General features: G+C 51.2%; 1 protein-coding gene across 1 annotated transcript in view; it reads right to left on the bottom strand.

The window, feature by feature from the left end:
* FSIP1 (fibrous sheath interacting protein 1) overlaps window positions 1-26,203 on the bottom strand; it is a 100,275-nt gene that overhangs the window by 52,373 nt on the left and 21,699 nt on the right. Inside the window, exon 11 of the mRNA XM_038741092.1 lies at window positions 18,374-18,499. Coding sequence (XP_038597020.1) covers window positions 18,374-18,499 — 126 coding nt within the window. The remainder of the gene's footprint in view (window positions 1-18,373; window positions 18,500-26,203) is intronic.

Genomic DNA, 26,203 nt, shown 5'->3' with positions numbered 1-26,203 from the left:
CCGAGTTGCCCCGTGTTTAGATGCAGGGCAAGTGCTAAGAAACTCGCTCTCGCTCTCTCTCATTCATTCAATCGTATTTATTGAGCGCTTACTGTGTGCAGAGCGCTGTCCTAAGCTCTTGGGAAGTACAAGTTGGCAACTCTCCCCCCCCACCCGCCCCAAGAGCAACCAGAGAGTGGCATATTCGTGTTATGACAAGCCGGGCATTCTAACGGCCATGCGTGGACTGCAATTGTGTAACACATGAGCAGAACAATAGCGTTTCACATCCCTTAATAAATCCTGTGGCTTCCTGAGCCCCAGCCCCCTTCCCCGGCTGGATTTTATGGTCTGGTGGCTCCATCTGACCTCCAGAACGGCCAAGGACACCAACCACCAAAGTGGCAGAAAAGACGACTAGAAGCAACTCACTTGGGTCCGGGCCTGTGATCACGGGCCATTAGAAGGTGCTTCTTCTACTGGGGGAGGTGAGAGAAATGGCCCTCCCAACACCGTGCTGACTCACAACGTTGTGACTCTGCTACCTCTACCCTCTTTACTTGTTTTAATGGCATTTGTTAAGTACTTTGTAGAGTGCCTGGCACCTAGTAACAGCTGGGGTAGAAACAGGCTCATCGGGTTGGACACAGTCCTTGTCCCACGTGAGGCTCACAGTCCTTATCCCCATCTTACAGATGAGGTAACCGAGGCAAAGAGAAGTAAAGTGACTTGGCCCAGGTCCCATGGCAGACAAGTGGTGGGGCAGGGATTAGAACCCAGATAATAATAATAATAATGATGATGGCATGTATTAAGCGCTTACTATGTGCAAAGCACTGTTCTAAGCACTGGGGGAGATACAAGATGATCAGGTTGTCCCACAGGGGGCTCACAGTCTTCATCCCCATTTTCCAGATGAGGGAACTGAGGCCCAGAGAAGTGAGGTGACTGGCCCAAAGTCACACAGCTGACAGGTGGCGGAGCCGGAATTTGAACCCATGACCTCTGACTCCAAAGCCCAGGCTCTTCTGACACCCAGGCTTGTGCTCTATCCATTAGAACTATCCATTTGGCTCTATCCATTTATTTATTTTACTTGTACATATCTATTCTATTTATTTTATTTTGTTAATATGTTTGGTTTTGTTCTCTGTCTCCCCCTTCTAGACTGTGAGCCCACTGTTGAGTAGGGACCGTCTCTAGATGTTGCCAACTTGGACTTCCCAAGCGCTTAGTCCAGTGCTCTGCACACAGTAAGCGCTCAATAAATACAATTGATTGATTGTGCATCTGTTGTATTTTCCCAGTACAGTGCTCCGTAGCCAGTGGGAGCTCCACGTGTTACTATGTTTTGTTTTGTTGTCTGTCCCCCCATTCTAGACTGTGAGCCCACTGTTAGGTAGGGATCGTCTCTGTGTGTTGCCAACTTGGACTTCCCAAGTGCTTAGTCCAGTGCTCTGCACACAGTAAGCACTCAATAAATACGATTGATTGATTGATTGATTGTTGGGTAGGGACCGTCTCTGTGTGTTGCCAACTTGGACTTCCCAAGCGCTTAGTCCAGTGCTCTGCACACAGTAAGCGCTCAATAAATACGATTGATTGATTGATTGATTGTTGGGTAGGGACCGCCTCTGTGTGTTGCCAACTTGGACTTCCCAAGCGCTTAGTCCAGTGCTCTGCACACAGTAAGTGCTCAATAAATACGATTGATTGAATGAATGAATGAATGAATGAATGTACCACTACCGTTCCTGCCGGTGGCCTGTTTGGCCCTCAGCAGGATCCCCTGGGAGGGTCCAGAACATCCGCTGAACTGTCACCCAGTCTGAACTGCTTCTCCAAGGCCACGGGCTCCTTGGCTCTGAACAACCCCCCAGGTCTGCCCCACGGGCCGTTCTGCCCGCTCGCTGGGGCGGGAGTGCCAATGGGCCTTTCCGGCAGCAAAATGAACCGCCTCCCACCTCCTGGTGAGTAGAAAACCGAGGCCCAGAGTCATACAGCCAGCACTAAAACCTGGATGCATGCATTCATTCATTAGAGAATCAATCAATCATATTTATTGAGCATTTAACCCTAATTCCCCCTTCTAGACTCCCCCCCCCTCCCCCCGCTTCTAGACTGTGAGCCCACTGTTGGGTAGGGACCGTCTCTATATGTTGTACTTCCCAAGTGCTTAGTACAGTGCTCTGCACACAGTAAGCGCTCAATAAATACGATTGAATTGAATGAATGAATGAATGCAGAGCACTGTACTAAGCACTTGGGAAGTACAAGTTGGCAACATCTAGAGACAGTCCCTACCCAACAGTGGGCTCACAGTCTAGAAGGGGGAGACAGAGAACAAAACCAAACATACTAACAAAATAAAATAAATAGAATAGATATGTACAAGTAAAATAAATAAATAGAGTAATCACCATCATCAATCGTATTTATTGAGTGCTTACTGTGTGCAGAGCACTGGACTAAGCGCTTGGGAAGTACAAGTTGGCAACATCTAGAGACAGTCCCTACCCAACAGTGGGCTCACAGTCTAGAAGGGGGAGACGGAGAACAAGACCAAACATACTAACAAAATAAAATAAATAGAATAGATATGTACAAGTAAAATAAATAAATAAATAAATAAATAGAGTAATAAATATGTACAAGCATATATACTCAGTGGAAAGAGCCAGGGCTTTGGAGTCAGAGGTCATGGGTTCAAATCCCAGCTCCGCCACCTGTCAGCTGTGTGACTTTGGGCAAGTCACTTCACTTCTCTGGGCCTCAGTGACCGCATCTGTAAAATGAGGATTAAAACTGTGAGCCCCCGTGGGACAACCTGATCACCTTGTAACCTCCCCAGCGCTTAGAACAGTGCTTTGCACATAGCAAGCGCTTAACAAATACCATCATCATCATCATCATCATCCTGCCATCTCCTCCAAGGAGGACTCGGCCTCCCCTGCCTCCACGCCCACCAGTAAGCAATATCACCACCCCACAGTCTGGCTCGGGCTGGGGGAGGGAAAACAATCATTAAGGTGAAACCCGTCCCCGACCCCAGGATGCGCTGGACCCCCTCGCTGGGGCCACTGGCCCTGGGAAAAGCCAACCCCGCTTTGGAGCCCACAGTTCACAAGAGGACAGACCGATCAATCAATCGTATTTATTGAGCACTTACTGTGTGCAGAGCACTGGACTAAGTGCTTGGGAAGTACACGCTGGCAACATATAGAGACAGTCCCTACCCAACAGTGGGCTCACAGTCTAGAAGGGGGAGACAGAGAACAAAACCTAACATACTAACAAAATACAATAAATAGAATAGATATGTACAAGTAAAATAAATAAATAAATAGAGTAATAAATATGTACAGCTCAGGACCAGGCGGGGCCGACCCCCCAGCCCGATCCAGGAGTGACCTTCCTGGTTTCTCCGGGGGCAACCTCTCCAGGCGTCGGCCAGGTGGCCAGCTCCTCTCCCACAAAGCCAGCCACACCGGGAGAACGCCTTCCCTTGGCCTGCTCCGGAGGTGGCATTCCCGAGGTGAGCGGGCACCGGTCAGCTCGGGCTGCTGCCGGGTCAGAACCAAAGAGAGCCCAGACCCGCACGGCCAAAGGAGGAAGCCCACTCAATCAATCAATCAATCGTATTTATTGAGCGCTTACTGTGTGCTCAATAAACTAAGCGCTTGGGAAGTACAAGTTGGCAACATATAGAGACGGTCCCTACCCAACAGTGGGCTCACAGTCTAAAAGACTCAGTCGGAAGGAGGGCCTTTCCTGGGCCTCCGGAGGGGAAGGCCCGGCGCGGTGCTCGTGGAAGACGGCCAGCCGCGCGGAGACTCCGGCAGCTGTAAAACGAGACTGCTAATTCCCGCCCCGAAGACTGTGTGAGCCCCCCGACCCCATCCCGGAGGGAGGGGAGGAGTCGGGTTACAGAAGGCAGCCCAAATGGAACGCGTTTCCACCGTTTTTAAGTAAAAATGGCGAATTCCGAGAACCGCAAATATTTTCCCCGTTCCCAGCCGACCCCGAGAGGTGTCATTTAGACGATTCTTTTCCGCTTCCAAGACGGCGCATATGGTTCCGCTAAATGTTTGATTTCCAACTCCTGGCCACCACATTCCAATTACATCCATCAATCAGTGGCATTTATTGGCGCTTACTGTGGGCAGAGCACCGTACTCCGCATTTAGGGAGGGCAATGCAACCAAGTTGGTGGATACAGTCCCCGCCCGCAACGAGCTTCCGTTCTCAAGGATGAGCTCATGGGAAGAACGCTGTTTGGGAGGGAAAAGGGTGGGGCCCACCACTTTTTGGCACCCGCTTCTCGTGTCTTTTCTCCCTCCCTTTGCAGCTGAACGGGAAAAGCCCCACTCCTGGGGGCTTTGGGGGTGGAGGGTCGGGGGCCGCGCTCTGGTTTTCTCCCCATTCTGAGGCATACAAACCCAGCTGGTCTCTACACTAGTGCTTAGGACACGAACTGATACCTAGTGGATGCTCAACAAATATCGCCACGATTCTTCTCATTTTTACCGAGGTCCCCTCACTGAGGGGAGGGGTGCGCCCCATGAACCACATAGGCACAACCTATCTCTCCACCCCTTGAACACGACTCCCTTCGGGTCACCGGCCCACTCTCCCAACTGTGTATTCTCTCCCAGCACCTAAGCATTCATTAGAGAAGCAGCGTGGGGGCTTTAGAATCAGAGGTCATGGGTTCAAATCCCAGCTCCACCACTTGTCAGCTGGGTGACTTTGGGCAAGTCACTTCATTTCTCTGGGCCTCAGTTCCCTCATCTGGAAAATGGGGATGAAGACTGTGAGCCCCACGTGGGACAACCTCATCACCTTGTATCCCCCCAGCGCTTAGAACAGTGCTTGGCACATAGTAAGCGCTTAATGAATGCCATCATCATCATCATCATTATCTCTCACCCTGCTACTCATCCTCGCTCCTGCCCCATGAGAAGCAGCGTGGCTCAGAGGAATGAGCCCGGGCTTTGGAGTCAGAGGTCATGGGTTCAAATCCCGGCTCTGCCAACTGTCAGCTGTTTGACTTTGGGCAAGTCACTTCACTTCTCTGGGCCTCAGTTACCTCATCTGGAAAATGGGGATTAAAAACTGTGAGCCCCCCGTGGGACAACCTGATCACCTTGCAACCTCCCCAGCACTTAGAATAGTGCTTTGCATATAGTAAGCGCTTAACAAATACCATTATTATTACTATTATTACATCCCAGCTCACATTCTTCATTCCTCTCAAGCCAACCTATTCCCTGAGCCTCGCTTTTAGCTCAACTTCCTCCAGCCTCCTGCTCACACTTCTCCTCCTGCACGGATTCAGTCATCAATTTCCATCTATCAATCAATCGATCACATTTATCGAGCAAGAGCACCGTACTATGTGCTTGGGGGAGTACAATACGAGTCGGTTGACACGTTTCCTGCCCACAGTGAGCTTACCGTCTCTCCCTCTCCCTTCATATCTGACCAACTCCAGCTCTCCCCATCTTCAACACCTTTCTGAAAGTCCATCTCCTCTCCACGAGGCCCGTCCCGATGAATCTCTCGTCTCCCCACCACATATACCCTCCCTCCTGCCGCTTCATCACTTCCGCTTCGCCCAAGCGGTTGGAGTGGGAGGGAAGTGCTTGGCAGGGTGAGAAATACAGGGCAGGGCTTCAACCTGAATTTGAACAATGGTAAGGAGGGTGGCACCAAGCGACGATGGGTCTGCCCTGCCGTGGGTAGGCCCGGTGGAACCAGTAGCTGCTTCGCTCGAGACCCCAACTTGATGGGGATGATGGGGCTGTGCCAGAGCTCCACCATTTTGGATGGCAGAACTCCAGAGGGGAAAGTGCTTTCGCGGCGTTCCCGGGAGCTAATGTAACTCCGGGTTGTGGCCTGTGTGTCACTGTCGGTTCCGCCCGCCAAGAGCAGGTCAGGGAGTTCGCGTTTTCCCCCCAGAGGGGGGGAAACAGAGGTCAGCAGCAGATCACGTTGCAAAAAACAAGGGAAGAATTCCTTGAAAGCCTGCAGCATGGTTCACTTGGGAGCTCTTGTTTTACTTGGGAATTAGGCATGACAACCAGCCCTAAGAGGAAAAACTAACTGCCGTAGGAAGTCGACAGACCTCCTTCCAGTTTTGGGGAGAGCCCAGAGAAGAAGGCTCAGGGTGGGCGTAAGGAAAGCTCGCCTCAGACCCGATATTTCCAAGGCCTGAGAGGAGACGATCGTTAATACCGTCAAGCCCCCACGGAAACCGGGAGCTGTGCCGAGGTGGGGTTAGCCAAGTTGTTCTCTTCTGGGGTATGGGGGGTGGGAGGAGTGGGGGTGTCTAGCGAAGAGAAAGCTCCACGCGCAAAACCCAAACAAGAGGAGACCAGGAGAGGATGTGGAAGCAGGCCGTTGGGGCTCAACGTGACAACGTGAGCAGAGGCGTCCATCTGAGAAACCGGAGGCTGGGGGGCACAGTGGGTAGTGCACACGCTCGAGGAAGGCTACGTCAGCTTGGGGGTGAGGGAATGAAGCGGAGGCGGCCAGTCAGATGCTGGGTCAGAGCAGGAGGGGCGGACCCCAACCCCGGAGGATAGGGAGCAGAGTGGGGTTTGCTGCCAACTTGAAAGTGGCGCAGAAGAGGGAATAAAAAGGAGGCAGCATGGCCCGATGAATGGAGCATGGGGCTGGGAGTCAGGGGACTCAGGTTCGAGTCTCAGTTCAACCACCAGCCTGGTGTGTGACCTCAGGCAAGTCACTTCCACCTCGCTGGGCTTCAGTGTACTCATCTGTAAAATGGGGATTACACATCTTGCTCTCCCTCTTAGACTAGGGGCCTCGGGTGGAACTAGGACTGTGTCTGACCTGATTATCTTGTCTCTACCACAGTACTTGGCACCTAGTAGGTGCTCCGCAAATACCACCATGAGTCTTTTTATTTTTATCAAAGCCCTCTTGTGCAGGAATGGGAAGGAACAGTATCACTACTGTGAATCACTTAGGTACAACCGATCTCTCTGCTCCTCCAACACGATTCCCTCAGGGTCACCGGGTCCCCTCTCCCACTTGTGTATTCTCACCCAGCGCCTAATACAGCGCTCTGCACATAGTTTGCGCTCAATCAATACTCCTCCTCCTCCTCTCCCTAGCCTTCGGGGCTCCATTTTATGGCCAAAGCCACTAACGATGCCATCGCTTAAAGCATCGCAAGCCACCTAATTCCCACAGAAATTGCTTGGCTTGGTCGATCTTGAATTCCACCGCCCTGAGCTTGGCCCAAAGGAGAGGGCTGATTCCCGGGCCAGGGTTGGGAGCCTCAGTCTCCCCAGGGGCCCGAGACCCTCAGGCTGCTGCACCTTAACCCCCGGGCATGGCCGAGCCACCTCCAGTCCCCTATGCAGTGGAATCTAGCGTGCCGTCCCAAGACGGTTAGTACAGTGCTCTGCACAAAGTAGGTCCTCAATGAGTTCCATGATCGACTAAATCAATTCAACAATTAGCTGAGACTGGGGAAGTGGAGTGGCAAAATGGCAAGGGGCCAATCTCGGGGACGGAGGACCCGGGTTTGAAGCCACCGACAGGAACGGGACTTCTCAGTACCTCCTCACTGGCAAAATGGGGATGGTAATGCCTGCTTTTCCCACCTACCTTGCAGTAACAATGAGTTCAGATGAGAGCCCTTTGGGAATAAAAGTACTATAGGAAACTACGGTGTTAATGTACTTGTGGAATTCAAGATCGACCAAGCCAAACAGTTTCTGTAGGAATTAGGTGGCATGTGATGCTTTAGGCGATGGCGTCATGAGTGGCTTTGGCCATAAAATCGAGCCCCGAAGGCTAGGGAGCGGAGGACGAGTATTGATTGAGCACACCGTACTACCAATTCTGTTGTACTGTACTCTCCCAAGCGCTTAGTACAGTGTTCTACACATGGTAAGCACTCAATGAATACCACCGATGGGGTATTATTTGCCAAAGCTTCCTATGCGAAATAAGTTTTTTCCCAGCACTGCCTTGTGCGCCCTAAGTGCCCAATAAATACCAATTCCACCGCTACAGCCAATGAGTGGTACATTGCCCACAGGCATCTGAAGCTTGGCTGGACACGGGCTTTCCAGATGCATAATCCCCTCACTCGGGAGGTGGCTACCATTTATTTTCAAATTACTTTCCAAAATACCAGGCGAGCGGACCATCTGGAATCCTAAGAGAGGCCCTTTTCGGCTCAGAGGTTCCTGAGGAGGGGGCGATTATCATCACTCCCCCTTAGTGCTTCGCTAAGCGAGCCGGGGAGAAAGACTCCGTTTGCCGAAGACAGTGAGCCGTTTCCTGCCTCGCGTTTGATCTCACCTCCATCTCGCCCCACCCGCGGGAATCGGGCTCTGATCAACAGCCGTGAATGCTCCTGCCAGATTTCTGGTCGGGTTATGCAACTCTGGGCCGGTCTCGCCTTCCCGTGGCACGCAGAGGCGCTTTGAGAATTGGAGGCGGCAACGAGCGGGGCCTCCTCCTGGAAGCAATTACTTTCACCGAAAACCAAATGTCTTGCATGGGCCACTTAAAAGTTAAAAGGGAGCGCTTGGAACGCCAGGCCGTAAACAAGGAGCGCGGCCCATCGGGCGGGAAGCCCGTACCCCGGCCCAGGCCGGTGGACCGGCTCTTTGTTCAAAGCATTTCTGGGGCTGAGCGCGTGCTCATTTAGAAGCCTTTTGGGAACTGGGCACTTGGAAAAATGACGTTTCCCTGAAACCCGGGTGACGAGATAAGAAACTTGTGTCTACATCTGTAATTCACGTATTGATTTGTATTGATGTCTGCCTTCCCTGCTAGACTGGAAGCTCGTTGTAAGCAGGGAATGTGTCTGTTATTATTATAGTGGACTCTCCCAAGTGCTTAGTACGATGCTTTGCAAACAGTAAGTGCTCAATAAATGTAACTGAATGAAGGAATGAAAGAAACCTTACTGGCGCAAAGCTAAACTAAGCCTCTCAACTAGAAGGTCAAAAGTCATCTGTTACCGTGTAGCAAAGCAGTAGCAGCTTCTCCCAAGATGTTCATGGAATCTCCCAGGAGGCTTTCTGTGGGCAATCAATCACTCAGTCATATATACTGAGTGCTTACTGCGTGCAGAGCACTGTACTAAGTGCCTGGGAGAGTACAACATAAGAGAGTCGGTACACACATTCCCTGCCCACCACGGAGCTTACAGTCTTGAGGGGGAGACAGACGTTAATATAAATAAATTAGGGATATGGTCTTAAGAGCTGTGAGGCTGAGGGAGGGGTGAATAAAGGATGTAGGTCGAAGTACAAGGGCGATGCAGGAGGGAGGAGAGAAGAGAAAATGAGGGCCTAGTTGGGGGAAGGCCTCTTGGGGAAGATGTGCCTTCAAAAAGGCTTTGAATAATAATAATGATGGTATTTGTTAAGCACTTACTATGTGCAAACCACTGTTCTAAGCACTGGGGGGATACAAGGTGACCAGGTTGTCCCAGGTGGGGCTCACAATCTTAATCCCCATTTTCCAGATGAGGGAACTGAGGCCCAGAGAAGTGAAGTGACTTGCCCAAAGTCACAGAGCTGATAGTTGGCAGAGCCGGGATTTGAACCCATGACCTCTGAGTCCAAAGCCCGGGCTCTTTCCACTGAGCCACGCTGCTTCTTTGAAGGCAGGGAGGTGGATTGTCTGCCTGATATGAAGAGGGAAGGTGTTCCAGGACAGAGGCAAGACATGGGCGAGAGGTTGGTGGTGAGAGGGACAAGACTGAGGTACAGTGAGAAGATTGAGGACCAAAGTGTGCAGGCCGGGTTGTAGTAGAAAATCAGGGAGGTGACGTGTTGAGGGAAGGTGACTGAGGGCTTTAAAGCACCAGGCGGGGTCAGCAGAAGGGTTCCAGCAGGGACCCCCCCGAGCTGGGAGAAAACCACGTCCCGGTAGCCCCGATCGATCAATCAATGCTATTTACTGAGCACTTCCTGGGTGCAGAGTGCAGGGGAGTACAACGCGATAGAGTTGGGGGAAACAATTCCTGCCCTCGGACAGTGCGCAGCTAGGGAAAGTGCCAGAGTGTCAGGATTAGGAAACAAGTGCTGGATGCCTGGGAGTGGGGTAAGTACCAAACTAGTTAAGGGGTACAGACCCAAGGGCCCCCTTTTACCCAGAGGGAAAGATGGCTGTATGCTCCAAAGAAAAAATCCCGTCTTTTGGGACCAGCTCTGTGGTCATCCCGGCCGCTTCCCCCTGTGCCACTTATAGCAAACTGTGACAGCCCCCAAGTGAGGCTACTGAAACATTTTATATTCATGGGACCAAAGCCAATCGGTCCCTTTAGGGGTTTTCCCAAAATGCAGCGCAGGGTCCTCCCCAGACAAAATAATCGGTTTCTTCTTGACCAAACTCTGTCTGGTACATTCTCTTCCTCGGATAGTTCAATGATAACATTCCTAAGGAGAATCCCATTCTTTGGCCTCTCCTTCTTTCCCATCCCGCTGTCCCAGGTCGACGTTATCTGGGATGCAGCCGGGTCCGGAGGGCTGATAATGGACCTAATGAGTTTCGAGGCTCCACGGCCACGTTTGCCCGGTGCTTTTGGCCAGAGTCCGCAGGCCAGTCCGAGACCGTGAAAGGCCACTGGCTTGGCTGCTAGCTCGCTGGGCGGTGAGTCATCTCGGCCAGGACCGGTGCTTATATTAGGCTCGAGGTCCCGCTGCAGCCCTGTTCTGCCACTTCTTGGTCAAGAGAAGCAGCGTGGCTCAGTGGAAAGAGCCCGGGCTTTGGAGTCCGAGGTCAGGGGTTCAAATCCCGGCTCCGCCGATTGTCAGCTGTGTGACTTTGGGCAAGTCGCTTCACTTCTCTGTGCCTCAGTTACATCATCTGGGAAACGGGGATTACGACTGAGCCCCACGTGGGGCAGCTTGATCACCTTGTATCCCCCCAGTGCTTAGAAAAGTGCTTTGCACATAGTAAGCGCTTAACAAATACCATCGTCATTATTATTAAGAGGGAAAAGCAGGCTTGGTGTGAAGGACGAGTCCTTCTGAGGCCGTCGTTTGGAGCATTCTCGGGGGGGGCCCTGCCAACACCCCTGATTTTGCAAGGATCTGGGGTAAAGTGGTGGGAGGCAAGGGAAGATGGGAAGGATGCAGCTAAGTCACTACCAGTGCTCCTGTTGTCGCTTTCCCTCAAAGAGACCCAGGAGAGCTCCCGCCCCGCTCCAATCAATCATTCAATCAATCAATCGTATTTATTGAGCGCTTACTGTGTGCAGAGCACTGTACTAAGCGCTTGGGAAGTCCAAGTTGGCAACATATAGAGACGGTCCCTACCCAACAGTGGGCTCACAGTCTAGAAGGGGGAGACAGAGAACAAAACCAAACATATTAACAAAATAAAATAAATAGAATAGATATGTACAAGTAAAATAAATAGAGTAATAAATATGTACAAACATATATACATATATATACAGGTGCTGTGGGGAAGGGAAGGAGGTAAGACGGGGAGGATGGAGAGGGGGGCGAGGGGGAGAGGAAGGAGGGGAGGAAAAGTCCCCGCCTTTCCTTTTACACTGCTCTCCTTCCTGCATCCTTTCCTGATAGCGCTCTTAAATCTGCCCACCGGCACTTCTCACGGGGCTCTCTGCCCTTGAGACCCTGCAAACAGAGTGCACTTTGGCTCAGAAACACCTCCCTTCCTCTCCTCTTCAACCCCTGACATGAGGAGTACGATCAAAGCCCACCTCGATTTAGCACAGACAAGGGCACGTATCTAGTCCGTTAGGAGTAGGTGCCTTGTAGCTGAATTGGCTACGAGACAATTCGGTATTTACGTAGGTACCCACAAAACCATTTGCTACAAAAATCGCTTATTACTGGCACATATTTTCATTGCTCATTGATCCCATAATTGTATTGCTTTGGAGCCTGGGAATGCATTAACATGCTTCCCTGAATTTCCTAGAGGAACTCGACTGGGTTGAGCATTCTCACCCCTGCTTTCCCGGGTCTCTTTAAGAGCCCTTCTCAGGAAGAGTTGCCAACTTGTACTTCCCAAGCGCTTAGTACAGTGCTCTGCACACAGTAAGCGCTCAATAAATACGATTGATTGATTGATTGATTGAAGAGGCTATGCCGGTTCTGCCAATCGGGCGTCCGGATGGTGCTCTGAGGAGAGAAGGAAACCGAGTCCAACTCGGGCCATCCAGTCCACCCGGGCCTCAGGGAGCCGGACCTCACCCGGTGGGCACGGTCCAGCAGCCGATAGGCAGGTGGTTGCCATGATTGGAAATGCGGCCCCTGGGGCAGCACGGAATTGTGCAGTGGATTATGGTGGGGGCGGGACACTGAGCGGGACAGGAAGTCGACTGTGATTAATGATGGGTCTGTCAGGGCGTGGAAGCGGGAGCCGTCGCACATGGAAGAGGGGAAACCTGCCCACCTTCTTTCCCCATCAGGGCCCGGGGGCTATTGTACCCGGCTGGCTGGCTTCGTGGAAGACCCATCTCCAGAGGAGAACTGAGCCCCAGCCTGGCCCCCGGCAGACGGATCATCCTTTGTACACAAAATTCTTGCTCCCGGCGCTTGGCAACCAGGCCTGGGGAAGCTGCCCGTCCTGACGCAGGGGTGACGGTGCGGGCCGCCCAGCCAGGCGAGGCTCCGAGGTTTCCAGGAAACTGGAGGGGAAGGAATGTGGACGGCAGTAGCAGCAATGGCTTTGGGTGCAGAGCGAGGGGGCGGAGGTCAAAGCGGGCCCCGAAGAGGAGCCCCGAGGGGCCGGGATGATTAGTCCCCGGTGTCTGCTCACACTGAGGTCCGGGAGGGGAAGACCCGTTGGACGAGTCTTCTCATTTGGGGGCGATCCCGGGGATGCTATCTGAACTGAACCGGAAGCCCTGAGACCACATTTAAGTCCAAAGGCCGGAGACTGGCATGGCGGCAGCATCGCTCACCGCATGCTTTGGCCTGCCGCGGCTGTGGAGGTGGCCGGAGAACTGCTCTCGGCGTTTTGCTCACCAGGCTTCTGGGGCTCCCCTCGGGGACCATTACTGAGCCTTCATGCACTGTGGCCCTTCCCTGACACCAAGGCTTCCCTCTGGTTTTTGCCATCAGGGAGGCTGAGAGTCAGGAGGGGTGCTGGCCCCTTGAGCGGGTCGCCAAGTTCATTTTTCCAGTTCTCAGGATGGATTTTTACCCCCGTCCACCCAGAGTCTGTGCTCCACCAGGTCTGACTGACGGGCAGACTCCAAGAAAATCAGGTCCTGGGCAGGATGCAGCACCCCTTGGGGGCTGTAGCCCATTTCTGAGACTGCTGGCTCTGGCTAGCACTTTCCACAATATCGGGGACTTTAAGGACAGCGAGGAAATTCAGCTCACTGAGGGAAACTGAGGTGCACTTGGAATGTCACCATGTAGAGAGCCCCTGATCTTCAAGTGAATCAAAGCACACGAAGCCCCGCTGAGTGCAAAACTGCAAGCCCAGGGGGTGTTCTCTGAGCCAGTGGCGGAGCAGGGTCTGAGCAACATCCCTGAATATCACCTCCGCGGCAGACCTGGGGCCCAGGAGTCCCGGGCCGCACTACCGCCTCCCGAGATGATCTCAGCCCCAAACGGGCCCCCTACCATGGAGTTGGTCGCGTTTAGTCTGTTCAGAACTCGGGGGGTGGGACCTGGAAAAACATGAAGGACATCTTATGTTTGTCGGGGTCAAAGCCCTTTGAAAGGGAACATGAAGGGGCCCTTTAAACGGCTCAAAAAGAGCTGGCCTCTGCCGGAGCTTGGGATGTGGAGGCAACTCTCCCTTCTTCACAAGGAGCCCGTTCCACGCCGAGATCTTCCTTCTCCGCGGCTCTTCCTGCCCTCAGAAAACCCAGTCCGTTAAGGCAGGGGAGCGAGCTCGCTCCATATAAGGTCTTGGGCGTAAATGGTCTAGCCCTAGAAAAATGCCTGGTATGCTGCCGGGGAATGAGTGAGATGCCACCCACAGTCCCCAGAGTCCTGCCCAGTCTCCCTGTTCAAGCCGTAGCCCCAAACCATCAGCATCCAAAACCTCTGGACGGGGGCCTGAATCCGTTTCACAGCTCAATGCGTTGACACGGACCACCCTCTGGTCCTGGAATGGGTTCAACCAGGGGCGGCCAACTATAACAGACAGAACATATGTATACGTATGCGTGTATGTGTGTGTGCGCTGTGCAACGGATATTCTTGTCCAAGCCCAGGAGAGGGGTCCAAGGAGGGCTTGGAAAATCTCCTTTCCTGGAGATCTGAACCAAGGAGATCGGCCTTCCGTGAGGCTGGGGACTGCACCAAAGGATCCCCGCTTCCACGGTCCTGCTGATTCTCTGATTCTCCCTCTACACTGTAAGCTTGTTGTGGGCAGGAAATGTGTCTGTTATACTGTTATATTGCACTCTCCCAAGTGCTTAGCTCAGTGCTCGATACATTGTAAGCACTCAATAAATACGACTGTGAGCCGACTGTTGGGTAGGGACTGTCTCTATATGTTGCCAACTAGTACTTCCCAAGCGCTTAGTACAGTGCTCTGCACACAGTAAGCGTTCAATAAATACGATTGATGATGATGATGATTGTAAGCACTCAATAGATACGACTGTGAGCCCACTGTTGGGTAGGGACTGTCTCTATATGTTGCCAACGTGTACTTCCCAAGCGCTTAGTACAGTACTCTGCACACAGTAAGCGCTCAATAAATACGATTGATGATGATGATGATGACTGACTGGCAACACTGGATTCCCTAGGTTCCTTTTCAACTGTGATCTTTGTTAAGTGCTTACTCTGCCGATGACTGTACTGAGCGCTGGGGGTACGATTCAGTACAAATTGGGCCCAGCCCTTGTCCAAAATGGGGCTCTCGGCCTGAGTGGGACGGAGAGAGCACGTACTTAATACCCATTGTACAGGGGAGAAAATGGAGGCCCAGAGAAGGTAAATGACTTGCCCGAGGTGGCATAGCAGGTAAGTATGGAGAGGCAGCGTGGCTCAGTGGACAGAGCCCGGGCTTTGGAGTCACAGTTCATGGGTTCAAATCCCGGCTCCGCCAATTGTCAGCTGTGTGACTTTGGGCAAGTCACTTCACTTCTCTGGGCCTCAGTTACCTCATCTGTAAAATGGGGATGGAGACTGTAAGCCCCCCGTGGGACAACCTGATCCCCCTGTAACCTCTCCAGAGCTTAGAATAGTGCTTTGCACATAGCAAACACTTAATAAATGCCATTATTATTATTATTATTATTATTATAAGTAGCAGAGGTGGGATTGGAATTCAGGACTTCCTGAATCCTAGGCCTGGGCTCTTTTCACCAGGCCACGCTGCTTCTCTGAATTCTTTCCCTCCGAGGATCTCAAAGCGCTAAGAAATCCAAGATGGTGCAGAGCAGGTTCAAGCAGCTCAGGGGCCGCTGTACACCGGGGGTTTAGAGAGAGGCTAAGGTGAGATTCCCCTTCCTCCTCAGCCCTGGGTCCTGCCATTTTGCAGCGGGCTGCCTCCGGAGTCAGATACCAAGACTTCAGCGCCCCTGAAGCTGGGAGCCATGGCCGTCAGCATGCCATTATAATAATAATAATAATAATAATAATAATAATGGCATTTGTTAAGTGCTTACTATGTGCAAAGCACTGTTCTAAGCCCTGGGGGGATACAAACTGATCAGGTTGTCCCGCGCGGGGCTCACAGTCATCATCCCCATTTTACAGATGAGCTAACTGAGGCTCTGAGAAGTTAAGTGACTTGCCCAAGGTCACACAGCTGACCTGTAGCGGAGCCGGGATTCAAACCCACGACCTCTGACACCAAAGCCCGTGCTCTTTCCACTGAGCCACGCTGCTTCTCTGCTGCTTCCCGCTGCTGCCATTATCTGGTATTCGCCCCTGGTGTCCCCATCAGCTGTGTCCCTTGCCTGGCCCATAGAAGCCAGTATTCCCAGTGGCTGCCCGGAACTGGGTTCCAGGCCTATCAAACCAACATTCGGTGGGCAAATCCAGCTCCGCTCTTCACGGACCGGACAGACCCCTCAGTGAAGGGCTCTTGCCCAGCGGGGGTTGGCAGCCGTTGGCACACAGTGGATGGGGCAAAACTCTTTGCTTTGTCAGTGCTAGTCTACGATCGTCAGCAAGGCGTTGTGGATAAGGTGTTGCAGCCCAACGAGCTAGGGGTGATCAAAAATCCTACGCTCACCTCTTTTCCTCACCTCGGAAGGTCTGGGTGTCTCGGAGTGACGAGTTAATGTTCTGTTGGCTACCGTCAGGGTGAACGGTCCGATGGGTGGGCTTGGCCAGCCTGCTTTTTCCAAGGTTGCGGCATTCCCATCACCTCTCGGCTCGCCGGAGTGTGAGGCAGAAGAGTGGCAGTCTGGGCATCCCGAACCGTTTTCAGGTTATGGGGAAAACCTCACTGTTCTGCCAGGAAGACCCTCCTACCTTCGCAGTCACAGACATTCAGGTTCCTTCGGCCTGCTTTCTAGCGTGCCCCGCGGGACAGAAATCTGAGTAGATGCAGCGGGGTTCTGCCTTCCCTCTTTCTGGCCACTGCCAAGGTAGAAAGAGAGCCAGCTGCTCTCTGACCCCACTCCTCTGGCTCCCACTCTTCCTTTGGGAGCCGTCATGAGGGAGGGAGAAGGAGGAGGAGGAGGAAAGGGGAAGAATGAGGGAAAGAGGGAGGGCCTTGTTGGAAACTACAATGAAGCTCAGTTGCGGTAGTCTCCTCCCACACCGAACAACCCAACACATCACCAAGGGGTTCGATCTAAATCCCCAACTCCAGTCCATACTTCACTCTGCTGGGTCAATTTATTAAAAAAAAGTTCAGGCTGCATCTTCCCCACTCCTCAAGAACCTCCAGTCACCCATCCACTTCCGCATCAAAGAGAAATTCTTTACCATGGGCTCCAAAGCCCGCCATACGCTATTCCCCTCATTATCATTATTATGGCTAATCATTATCATTATCATTATCATTATTATGGATAAGTGCTTACTCTGTGCCAGGCACTGTACTAAGTGTCGGGCTGCTTACAAGCAAATTGGGTTGGACACCATCCCTGTCCCACATGGGGCTCACAGTCTTAATCCCCATTTTACAGACGAGGTAACTGAGGCACAGAGAGCTGAAGTGACTTGTCCAAGGCCACAAAGCAGACAAGCGGTGGAGCCAGGATTCGAACTCATGACCTTCCAGGCCCGTGCTCTACCTACTAGGCACGCAGCTCCTACCTTATTTGATGATTTCCTACTACAAGGAATCCGCACACTGCGCTCCGCTAATGCCACTTACTCACTGTTACTCGATCTCGTCTGTTTCGCCACTGATTCCTTGCCCACGCCCTTCCTCTGACCCAGATCTTCTCCCCATCCATATATGCTAGATCACGACTCCCCCCACCTTCAAAGCCTTAGTAAAATTCATTCAATCGTATTTATTGAGCACTTACTGTGTGCAGAGCACTGGACTAAGCGCTTGGAAAGTACAAGTTGGCAACATATGGAGTCGGTCCCTACCCAACAACGGGCTCACAGTTTAGAAGGGGGGAGACAGACAACAAAACAAAACATGTGGACAAGTGTCAAATCACACTTCTTCAAGAGGCCTTCCACAATTAAGTCCCCTTTTCCTCTCCTCCCTCTTCTAGACTGTGAGCCCACTGTCGGGTAGGGACTGTCTCTCTATGTTGCCAACTTGGACTTCCCAAGCGCTTAGTACAGTGCTCTGCACACAGTAAGCGCTCAATAAATATGATTGATTGATTCTGCATCTTCTTGGCACACTTGGATCTACCCCCATTAAGTGCTTGATATTCACCCCACCCTCAGACTCACAGCACTTTTTGTATGTATCCCTAATTTATTTATAGTAATACCTGTCTCTCCCGCTACACTATAAGCTCCTTGAGGGCAGGAAACGTGTTTACCAACTCTGTTGTACTTATTGCTACACACACGAGCTTAGTTATTGCTCTGCACACAGTAAGCGCTCAATAAATACAAATGATTGGATTGATTTGGGGCTCGCGGTCTAGACATCTCCATGCCTGGGAACTGAGCAGCCTGCATCAGAACAAACACCTCAACTGACTGTTTGCCAATCTGCAAACCTCCCCCGGCCCCACGTGCAGCCCCGGCATCCAAGAGCCAAGCCACTGTGGAGGTCTAGACACCCCAGTGCCAGTCAACTCGCAGCTGGCACTGGCACCAGCCCCGGGGGCAAGTGTCCCCTGGGGAAACCACCGATCCCGGCGCTGTGGCGGTCCCATGGCTGACCCCCGACACTTATTCGTGCTGCTGCTCCCCGATGGTTCTCAAACCCTGAACGGCCTGGTGTCCGCCCCCGGAGTTCTCTGTACGGGCCTGAGTCCTTCGGCTCCCCAAGTTACAAAGAAGAGAAGACTTACGGGGTCTCCTTTCAGGGCTCTTAGCTGCCGGTCTATCTCTCTCAGCCGATTTCGCTGGTCCCGTTCCTCTTTATTGCGCTGGAGGGCCTTGTCCCTGGGAACCATGCCCGGAGTCGGGGCGCCCTGCTGAAAAGAAAATGACACCGTGACTTGTCGTAAAAGCATTGCCCACCACGAGCCCACAATGAGGACTCCCACAACCCTTCCCTTTGGTCTCATGCAGGACTCTCTCATCCATCAACTTGCCCTCTCTTACCTCATCCTACCTCCAGTGCCTTTCCCCGCCTCCCCATCTCCCAAAAGGCTTCCTGCTCTCCATCTCCGGACTTGGCGACTCCACCTGCCATCACTGATGGAGACAAGGAAGGTGCCCCCTCCCCGGCTCAGTGTGAAAATCAACTGAAGGTAACCAACATAAATACGAAAAGTGCTATGATCCAAGGACAACGGAAGCTACAAAACTCCATTGACTGCTACCTGCAAGCTGTCCTCTGCCTGCCCTGGGACACCGCCTGGGTTTATTCTCCACTTTGGGATTATCAGCTTCCCAACTGGGCCTCCCAATTACAGAAAAGCCCGAAGTCCCTGAATTCTTCTTCCAAGGACCCAGAACACCTCTCACAGTTTCACCCCATTTTCCCTCATCCTGTGAGGACAAGAAGGGCTATGTGATTTTCCTTCCCATTTTAGATGCAGAGAAACTGAGGCCCAGAAGTGATACCATAGTTCACCCAGAGAGTCAAGGATAGGCCCATCCTTCCTCTCTCTCTCTCTGTCTTGACTGCTCAGCCTCCCTGGGGTTGGCTTTCCTCCAAAGTCTCAGCAGGAGTGGATAGAGCCCTGGGAGTAATAAGGACCTGAGTTCTAATACCACCATATTCCACCATATGTCTGCTGTATGACCTTGGCCAAGTCACTTCACTTCCCTGGACCTCAGTTGTCTCACCTGTAAAATGGGGATTAAGGCAGTGAGCCTTTTGTGGGACAGGGACTGTGTCCAAAATAATTAACTTGCATCTACCTCAGTGCTTAGTATAGTGAGCCCACTGTTGGGTAGGGACTGTCTCTATATGTTGCCAATTTGTACTTCCCAAGTGCTTAGTACAGTGCTCTGCACATAGTAAGCGCTCAATAAATACGATTGATGATGATGATGATAGTACTTAACAAATATCATTTAAAAAAACTGGAGGCAAGTTACCCATCCAGCTCCGAATGGCCGTAGCCCCGTTTTCTGCCGGGGGCAAGTCACCCACCCGGCTCTGCACGGCCACGACTCCATTTCCTGCCAGACCCGCCGGCTGAAGCCGGCCGACGTTCCCGCCCCTCCCCAGTCTGCCATCTGGCAAGGAGGCCGAGTGAACCATCCCTCTCTTTGGACAGAAAATACCGATGAATTCTGGAAAGCTGCAACCCTTCTTTTTAGTACAGACAAAAACATCATTAAGACAACATCCAAAACCAAAAACAGCTCAAGACTGAAGAGCTGGACGCACGTTAAAAACAGGGTGAGATTTATGAGTCCTGCTCAGATGGGATGAGTGGGTGGAGGGGGAAGAGGAAGACTGGATGAGTTCGTACTATTTCAACCACTGAAACACTATGGTGGTTCCAAAAATAGTATTAATAGTCTTTATTAAATGCCTACTGGGTTTATAGCACTGTACTGAGCACTGAGAAAGAATGCACACATGGGAATTAGACATGATCCTAGTACTAAGCACTGAGAGAATGCACACCTGGGAATTAGACATGATCCTAGTCCCTTAACGATGATGATAATAGAAATAATATTTAAGTGCTTACAAAAATAATAATAATAATTGTGGTATATGTTAAGTACTTACTACATGCCAGTCACTGTACTAAGTGCTAGGGTAGATACAAGATAATCAGAACCCACAGAAGGTTCACAGTCTAGGTAGGAGGCTGAACAGATATTGAATCCAGTTTTGCAGATGAGGGAACTGAGGCCCAGAGAAGTGAAGTGACTTGTCCAGGGTCACACGGCAGATACATGGCAGAGCTGGGATTAGAACCCAGGTCTTTCTGACTCCCAGGCCAGCGTGGCTCAGTGGAAAGAAAATGGGCTTTGGAGTCAAAGGTCATGGGTTCAAATCCCGGCTCCGCCAACAGTCAGCTGTGTGACTTTGGGCAAGTCACAACTTCTCTGTGCCTCAGTTACCTCATTTGTAAAATGGGGATTAGAGACTGTGAGCCCCCCATGGGACAACCTGATCACCTTGTAACTTCCCCAGCGCTTAGAACAGTGCTTTGCACACAGTAAGCGCTTAAAACATGCCATCATTATTATTATTATTATTATTATTTCCACTTGACCACATTACCTCAAAGGGAGAAAGCCAATTCCAGGCCCCTGCAGCTGGAGAGGTTATCAACTCGGCCCTGAAGGCTTGACTTGTCCTGGCTTCCATTCACAGTCCCACGATCACTACTGACCCCAGAGGCTCCCCAGGGCTGGGAAGGCAAGGTTCCTCAGGATCCTCGGCCAGGCCGGTCGGAATCCAGGCCACGATCCTGAACCCCTGATACGGGGCCCCCAGATGCCTTTTCAAGGGATTTCTACTGTTATTCCAGTGGAACCACGAGGGACCAGCTGTGACTAAGATGCCCGGTCGGAGCCCTTCCCAGATAAAATGGCTCAAACCCCTGCCCGAAATCTTTTGGCAGGCAACAACTCCGACTTGGCTCACTGGCCCAAACTGTCTTCCCCTACTAGAGTGCAAGAACCTGGAGGGGAGGAGTCATATCTCTTGCTTCTGCTCCTTTCTTCCAAGTGCTCCTCCTCCAGGAGGCCTTCCCAGACTGAGCCCCCTCCTTCCCCTCCCCACACCACCTGTATATATGTTTATACGGATTTATTATTCTATTTATTTATATTTTATTTGTCCATATTTATTCTATTTATTTTATTTTGTTAATACGTTTTGTCTTGTTGTCTGTCTCCCCCTTCATTATCATCATCATCAATCGTATTTATTGAGCGCTTACTGTGTGCAGAGCACTGTACTAAGCGCTTGGGAAGTACAAGTTGGCAACATATAGAGACAGTCCCTCTCAGTAGGGCCTTGAAGGGAGGAAGAGAGCTAGCTTGGCGGACTAGACTGTGAGCCCACTGTTGGGTAGGGACCGTCTCTAGATGCTGCCAACTTGTACGTCCCAAGCGCTTAGTACAGTGCTCTGCACACAGTAAGCGCTCAATAGATACGACTGAATGAATGAATGCTTAGTGCAGTGCTTCGCAGTCAGGTGTCCAATAAAGACCACTGGCTAACTGATCTTCAATCAATCAATCAATCACTCGTATTTATTGAGCGCTTACTGTGTGCAGAGCACTGTACTAAGCGCTTGGGAAGTACAAGTTGGCAACATATAGAGACAGTCCCTACCCAACAGTGGGCTCACAGTCTAAAAGAATCTCAATGAAGGGAATGAAATGGAGAGTGGGAGGTTTTCAATCTCGCCTTGAAAACCTCCCACTCTTCGTTTCATTCCCTTCATTGTACCCAGTAAGTCCCAATCAGCTGGGCCCCCTCCACCTTCATTGGGAAAAGAAGCAGCGTCGCCTAATGGGTAGAGCCCAGGCGTGGGAGTCTGGGTTCTAGTCTCAGCTCCGCCGCTTGTCTGCCGGATGACCTTGGGCTGGTCACTGCACTTTTCTCTGCCTCGGTTACCTCATCTGTAAAATGGGGATTAAGACTGTCAGGCCCAGGTGGGACAGGGACCGTGTCCAAACCGATTAGCTCGTCTCTACCCCAGTACTTGGAACGGTGCCTCGCTAAGCCAAAATTTAGAGCCTTTTAAAACCTTGGGCGAGAGCCTGGAGAGAGGAAAATGGCAGAGCGACAAGACGAATTGCTCCCGGCTGAAGGAAAAGGTTACTTGGTGGAGAGGAGAAAAACACAGTGAGGGTGAATGGGTTTGCTCTCCTTCTTCTAGTCCTGTTATTGTTTCATTCCTGCTGGAGCTCCTCAAGCAAATCAATTAATATTTGGCAACGGAAAATTAACAAAAGGTCAACTATGGTCTAACCGTAACAGGAAGATGGTTGGTTTAATCATTAGAAGGGAAGCAGAGAGCATCCTCAGTGAAACCGCATGATGTGATTTATCATCTTCTGCTTTCTCCAATGTTTAGAAGCCAGATCACCTATTGTGCTTTCAAAACAAAGCCCCCGACCACTCACTCTGGTCTCAATGGCAGCTTGGATTAGGGAGGAAGACATCTAACTGTGAGAACGTGCCCGAGAGAAGGGATCATCCGCTCGGCTAAGGCACGGAATTTGCAGTCGTCATCATCGTGGCTGTTTGCTGGGCACCTACTAAGGGAAATGCCTGGTACAGAGAGCTGGGGAAAGTACAACAGATGCCAACAAAGAGCTTCCACTCCAGGAGGACCATTTTGATGAATTCTCTATACACAAAGCAGCTGCAATCCCAAACGCGGGTAGAAAGGACCGCTCCTGGGCCACCCGTGGGCCACCCTCTCAGGGGCATCCTCTTCCAACACCGAGGACGACGGGCAATCGACGCTATAACCCAGGCGCTCTGCTGGGACACCCACATCAAAGGTCCAAGGGGATCCCCTCGCCAGCCAGGGAGGTGACCCTCAAACTCTCCCTGATCTGGCTCTGCTCGCTGGATCTCAGCCCCCATTAGCCATAATAATAATAATCATAATAATAATAACGATGGGTGGTATTTGTTAAGCGCTTACTCTGTGTCAAACATTTCTAAGCACTGTGGTGGATACAAGTTAACCAGGTACCACACAGGGCTCACAGTCTAAGTAGGTGGGAGAACAGGTATTGAATCCCCACTTTACAGATGAGGAAACTGAGGCAGAAAAAAGTTGATTTGCTCAAGGTGACACAGCAGGCAAGTGGTGGAGCGAGGATTAGAACCCAGGTCCTCTGACTCCCAGGGCAGTGCTCTTCCAGCTAGCCAAGTGTCGGGGGGAACCCCTCGTTTGGGTGGTTCCCCTGGAAATTAAAACATAAATAAATAAATAACGGGGTCTCTCACTTCAACTCCATTTTGGCCCTCATTTTCCCTCCATATCTGCTGCCGCATCCAGCCTGTCGGCCTGAGGGTTACCCCGGATGTTTGCAGTGATAATGAGATTTACTGAGCGCTCAACGGAGACCCCAAAGGCAACGGGAACTGGCCCGGCCCCCGTGCAGCGTTAATTGGTTTCATTTTGGAAGCAAGTTCCTTGCGGATGAAAACTTTCAATCCGCTTTCATTATTCCTTGGAATTTTTCACAGGCCCAGCTGGGCTATGTCTTAGGAGCTGCAAGACTCTGGGGTGTCATTTTGCTCAGGGGGAGAAGAGAGAAGAAATGGGATATCTGGATGTAAAGCCAGGTCTCTGAAGAAATCCACTCGCAGCTCCACTGTCCCTGTGGAAACGACCAAAGATAACTGGTCTAGACGCTCCAAGGGGAGCTGGGAAAGCGATGGCGCCGGGGAAACCTGGGACTGGAGAAGCCTCCTCAGGCCAGGGGAGCCAAGCAAAAGGAACCCGATTCCTTCTCTACCCAAGCCATGGAGCGGTCACCCCTTTCCCAACCAGAGAAAAGCTCCCTTGAGTAGACCCTTTTTAATATGGTACTTGTTAAACACTATATGCCAGGCGTTGTAGTAAGCACTGCGTCAGGGTGGGGAAGGGGCCTGTTGCCATTTTTGAGGATTTCACAGTGACCCCAATAATAGGATTTGAACCTCCCAGCCTCCCATCTCTCCCCACTCCGATCCATATTTCATTCTCCTGCCTGGATCATTTTTCTCCAAACACCAGTGGTTGCCCATCCACCTCCACATCAAACAAAAGCTTCTCAAAACCTTCAAAGCTGTCCATCCCCTTCCCCCCACCCAAGCTGTGCAAGTTGTACTTTCCCAAGTGCTTAGTACAGTGCTCTGCACACAGTAAGCGTTCAATAAATACATTTGAACGAATGAATCTTTGGGCACTCAGCGACTTAGCCGAAATCACTTAAATTAATCTATAATCAATTAGTCAATGGTATTTATTGAGTACTTCCTATATGCAGAACCCTGTACTGAACAGATGGGAGAATACAAGCACCTGTATATATGTATATATGTTTGTATATATTTATTACTCTGTTTTATTTTGTTAATGTGTTTTGTTTTGTTGTCTGTCTCCCCCTTCTAGACTGTGAGCCCACTGTTGGATAAGGACCGTCTCTAGATTTTGACAACTTGGACTTCCCAAGCGCTTAGTACAGTGCTCTGCACACAGTAAGTGCTCAATAAATATGATTGAATGAATGAATGAACCACTGCTGGGGAGATCCAGCAAACTCCAGGGTGTAGGGGAGCGAGGGGGGCTTCCCTACACCTAAAACCACCACCATGGTCGGACTTATATCAAACAGGCTTTGCTGTCCAACAGGGCCCTTGTGCCTAATAACAGGCCTCACTTCTGACCCCAAGGACAACTGGGAATAGAAGACAGCTTTCCAAGGAAGGGCCCCACCTCCTCTCTCGGATGTCGGGGCCCAAGGCCCCCGGGGACCAGTCTCCCCCATCCCGACCAGGCCTGGGATGCACTCCCACTGGTCGGGGGGGAGGCGGGGTGCAAGACGAGGAGGAGACGTCAGGAACGAATTGTTCCGCTTGCCCAAGGCCGGGCTCGTTCTCACCCAATTTCCTTGTCCTGGAATCTACTGGTCTGCTCTTTTGTCTCACCAAACTACACAGCTGAAGGGGCATTATCCGACAGAAAGACCAAATAAATCAAGTTAGGGGGGACAGTCATATAAATATTTAAGGGGGTTGGCGCATGAACAAAGAAACGCTTCTGCTCGATAGCGGTGTGGGTGAGGAGCATTTCTGAGTCCAAGCGAGAGCCCACCGGGGGTTGACGCTCTGGACCCAGCTGGACGGATTGCCAGAAAGATGAATAAATTAGCCACCTTTCTGACAGCCAAATCGGAGTGGAATTTGTTAAAGCCAGTTGCTATGGCTTTGAGAAACAGTTTCATGGTGCAGCTTCTACTTTCCCTCCGATTCAGCCGGGAGGGGCTGGAATCCAAGCCACTTGTCAACGAACCACGTGGAACTGAAGAAGCAGCGTGACTTAGTGGAAGGAGCAAGGGTTACGGAGTCAGAGGACCTGGGTTCTAGTCCCAGCTCTGCTGTGTGACCTGTGGACAAGTCGCTTGGCTTCTCTGGGCCTCAGTTCCCTCATCTTTAAATTAGGGATGAAATACCCGCTCCCCTTTCTACCTAGACCATGAGCTCTATATGGGACAGGGAGAGTTTCCAATCTGACTGGCTCGTACCTACCCCAGTGCTCAGAATAATGCTTGACACATAGTAAATGCTTAACAAATGTCATAATAAATATTATTATTCAATCATGGACCCCTGACCCATTTGGATGGAGGTGGGGAGGGGGAGCACGGGTGAGGTCTCCTCCCCTCCTCCTCCCCCTCTCCATCCCCCCTGCCTTACCTCCTTCCCTTCCCCACAGCACCTGTATGTATGTATATATGTTTGTACATATTTATTACTCTATTTATTTATTTTACTTGTACATATTTATTCTATTTTATTCTGTTAATATATTTTGCTTTGCTCTCTTTCTCCCCCTTCTAGACTGTGAGCCCACTGTTGGGTAGGGACCGTCTCTATGTGTTGCCAAATTGTACTTCCCAAGCGGTTAGTACAGTGCTCTGCACACAGTAAGCGCTCAATAAATACGATTGAATGAATGAAAAGGAGTGGAATATGCTGAGCGGGCTTGGTACAAAAAGCAGTCAATCAATCAATCGTATTTATT

This window comes from Tachyglossus aculeatus (assembly GCF_015852505.1).
Source record: "Tachyglossus aculeatus isolate mTacAcu1 chromosome 12 unlocalized genomic scaffold, mTacAcu1.pri SUPER_6_unloc_1, whole genome shotgun sequence".
Classification (NCBI taxonomy): domain Eukaryota; kingdom Metazoa; phylum Chordata; class Mammalia; order Monotremata; family Tachyglossidae; genus Tachyglossus; species Tachyglossus aculeatus.
The sequence above is the reverse complement of the archived record's forward strand: the minus strand, read 5'-3'. Positions and strand labels throughout refer to the sequence as shown.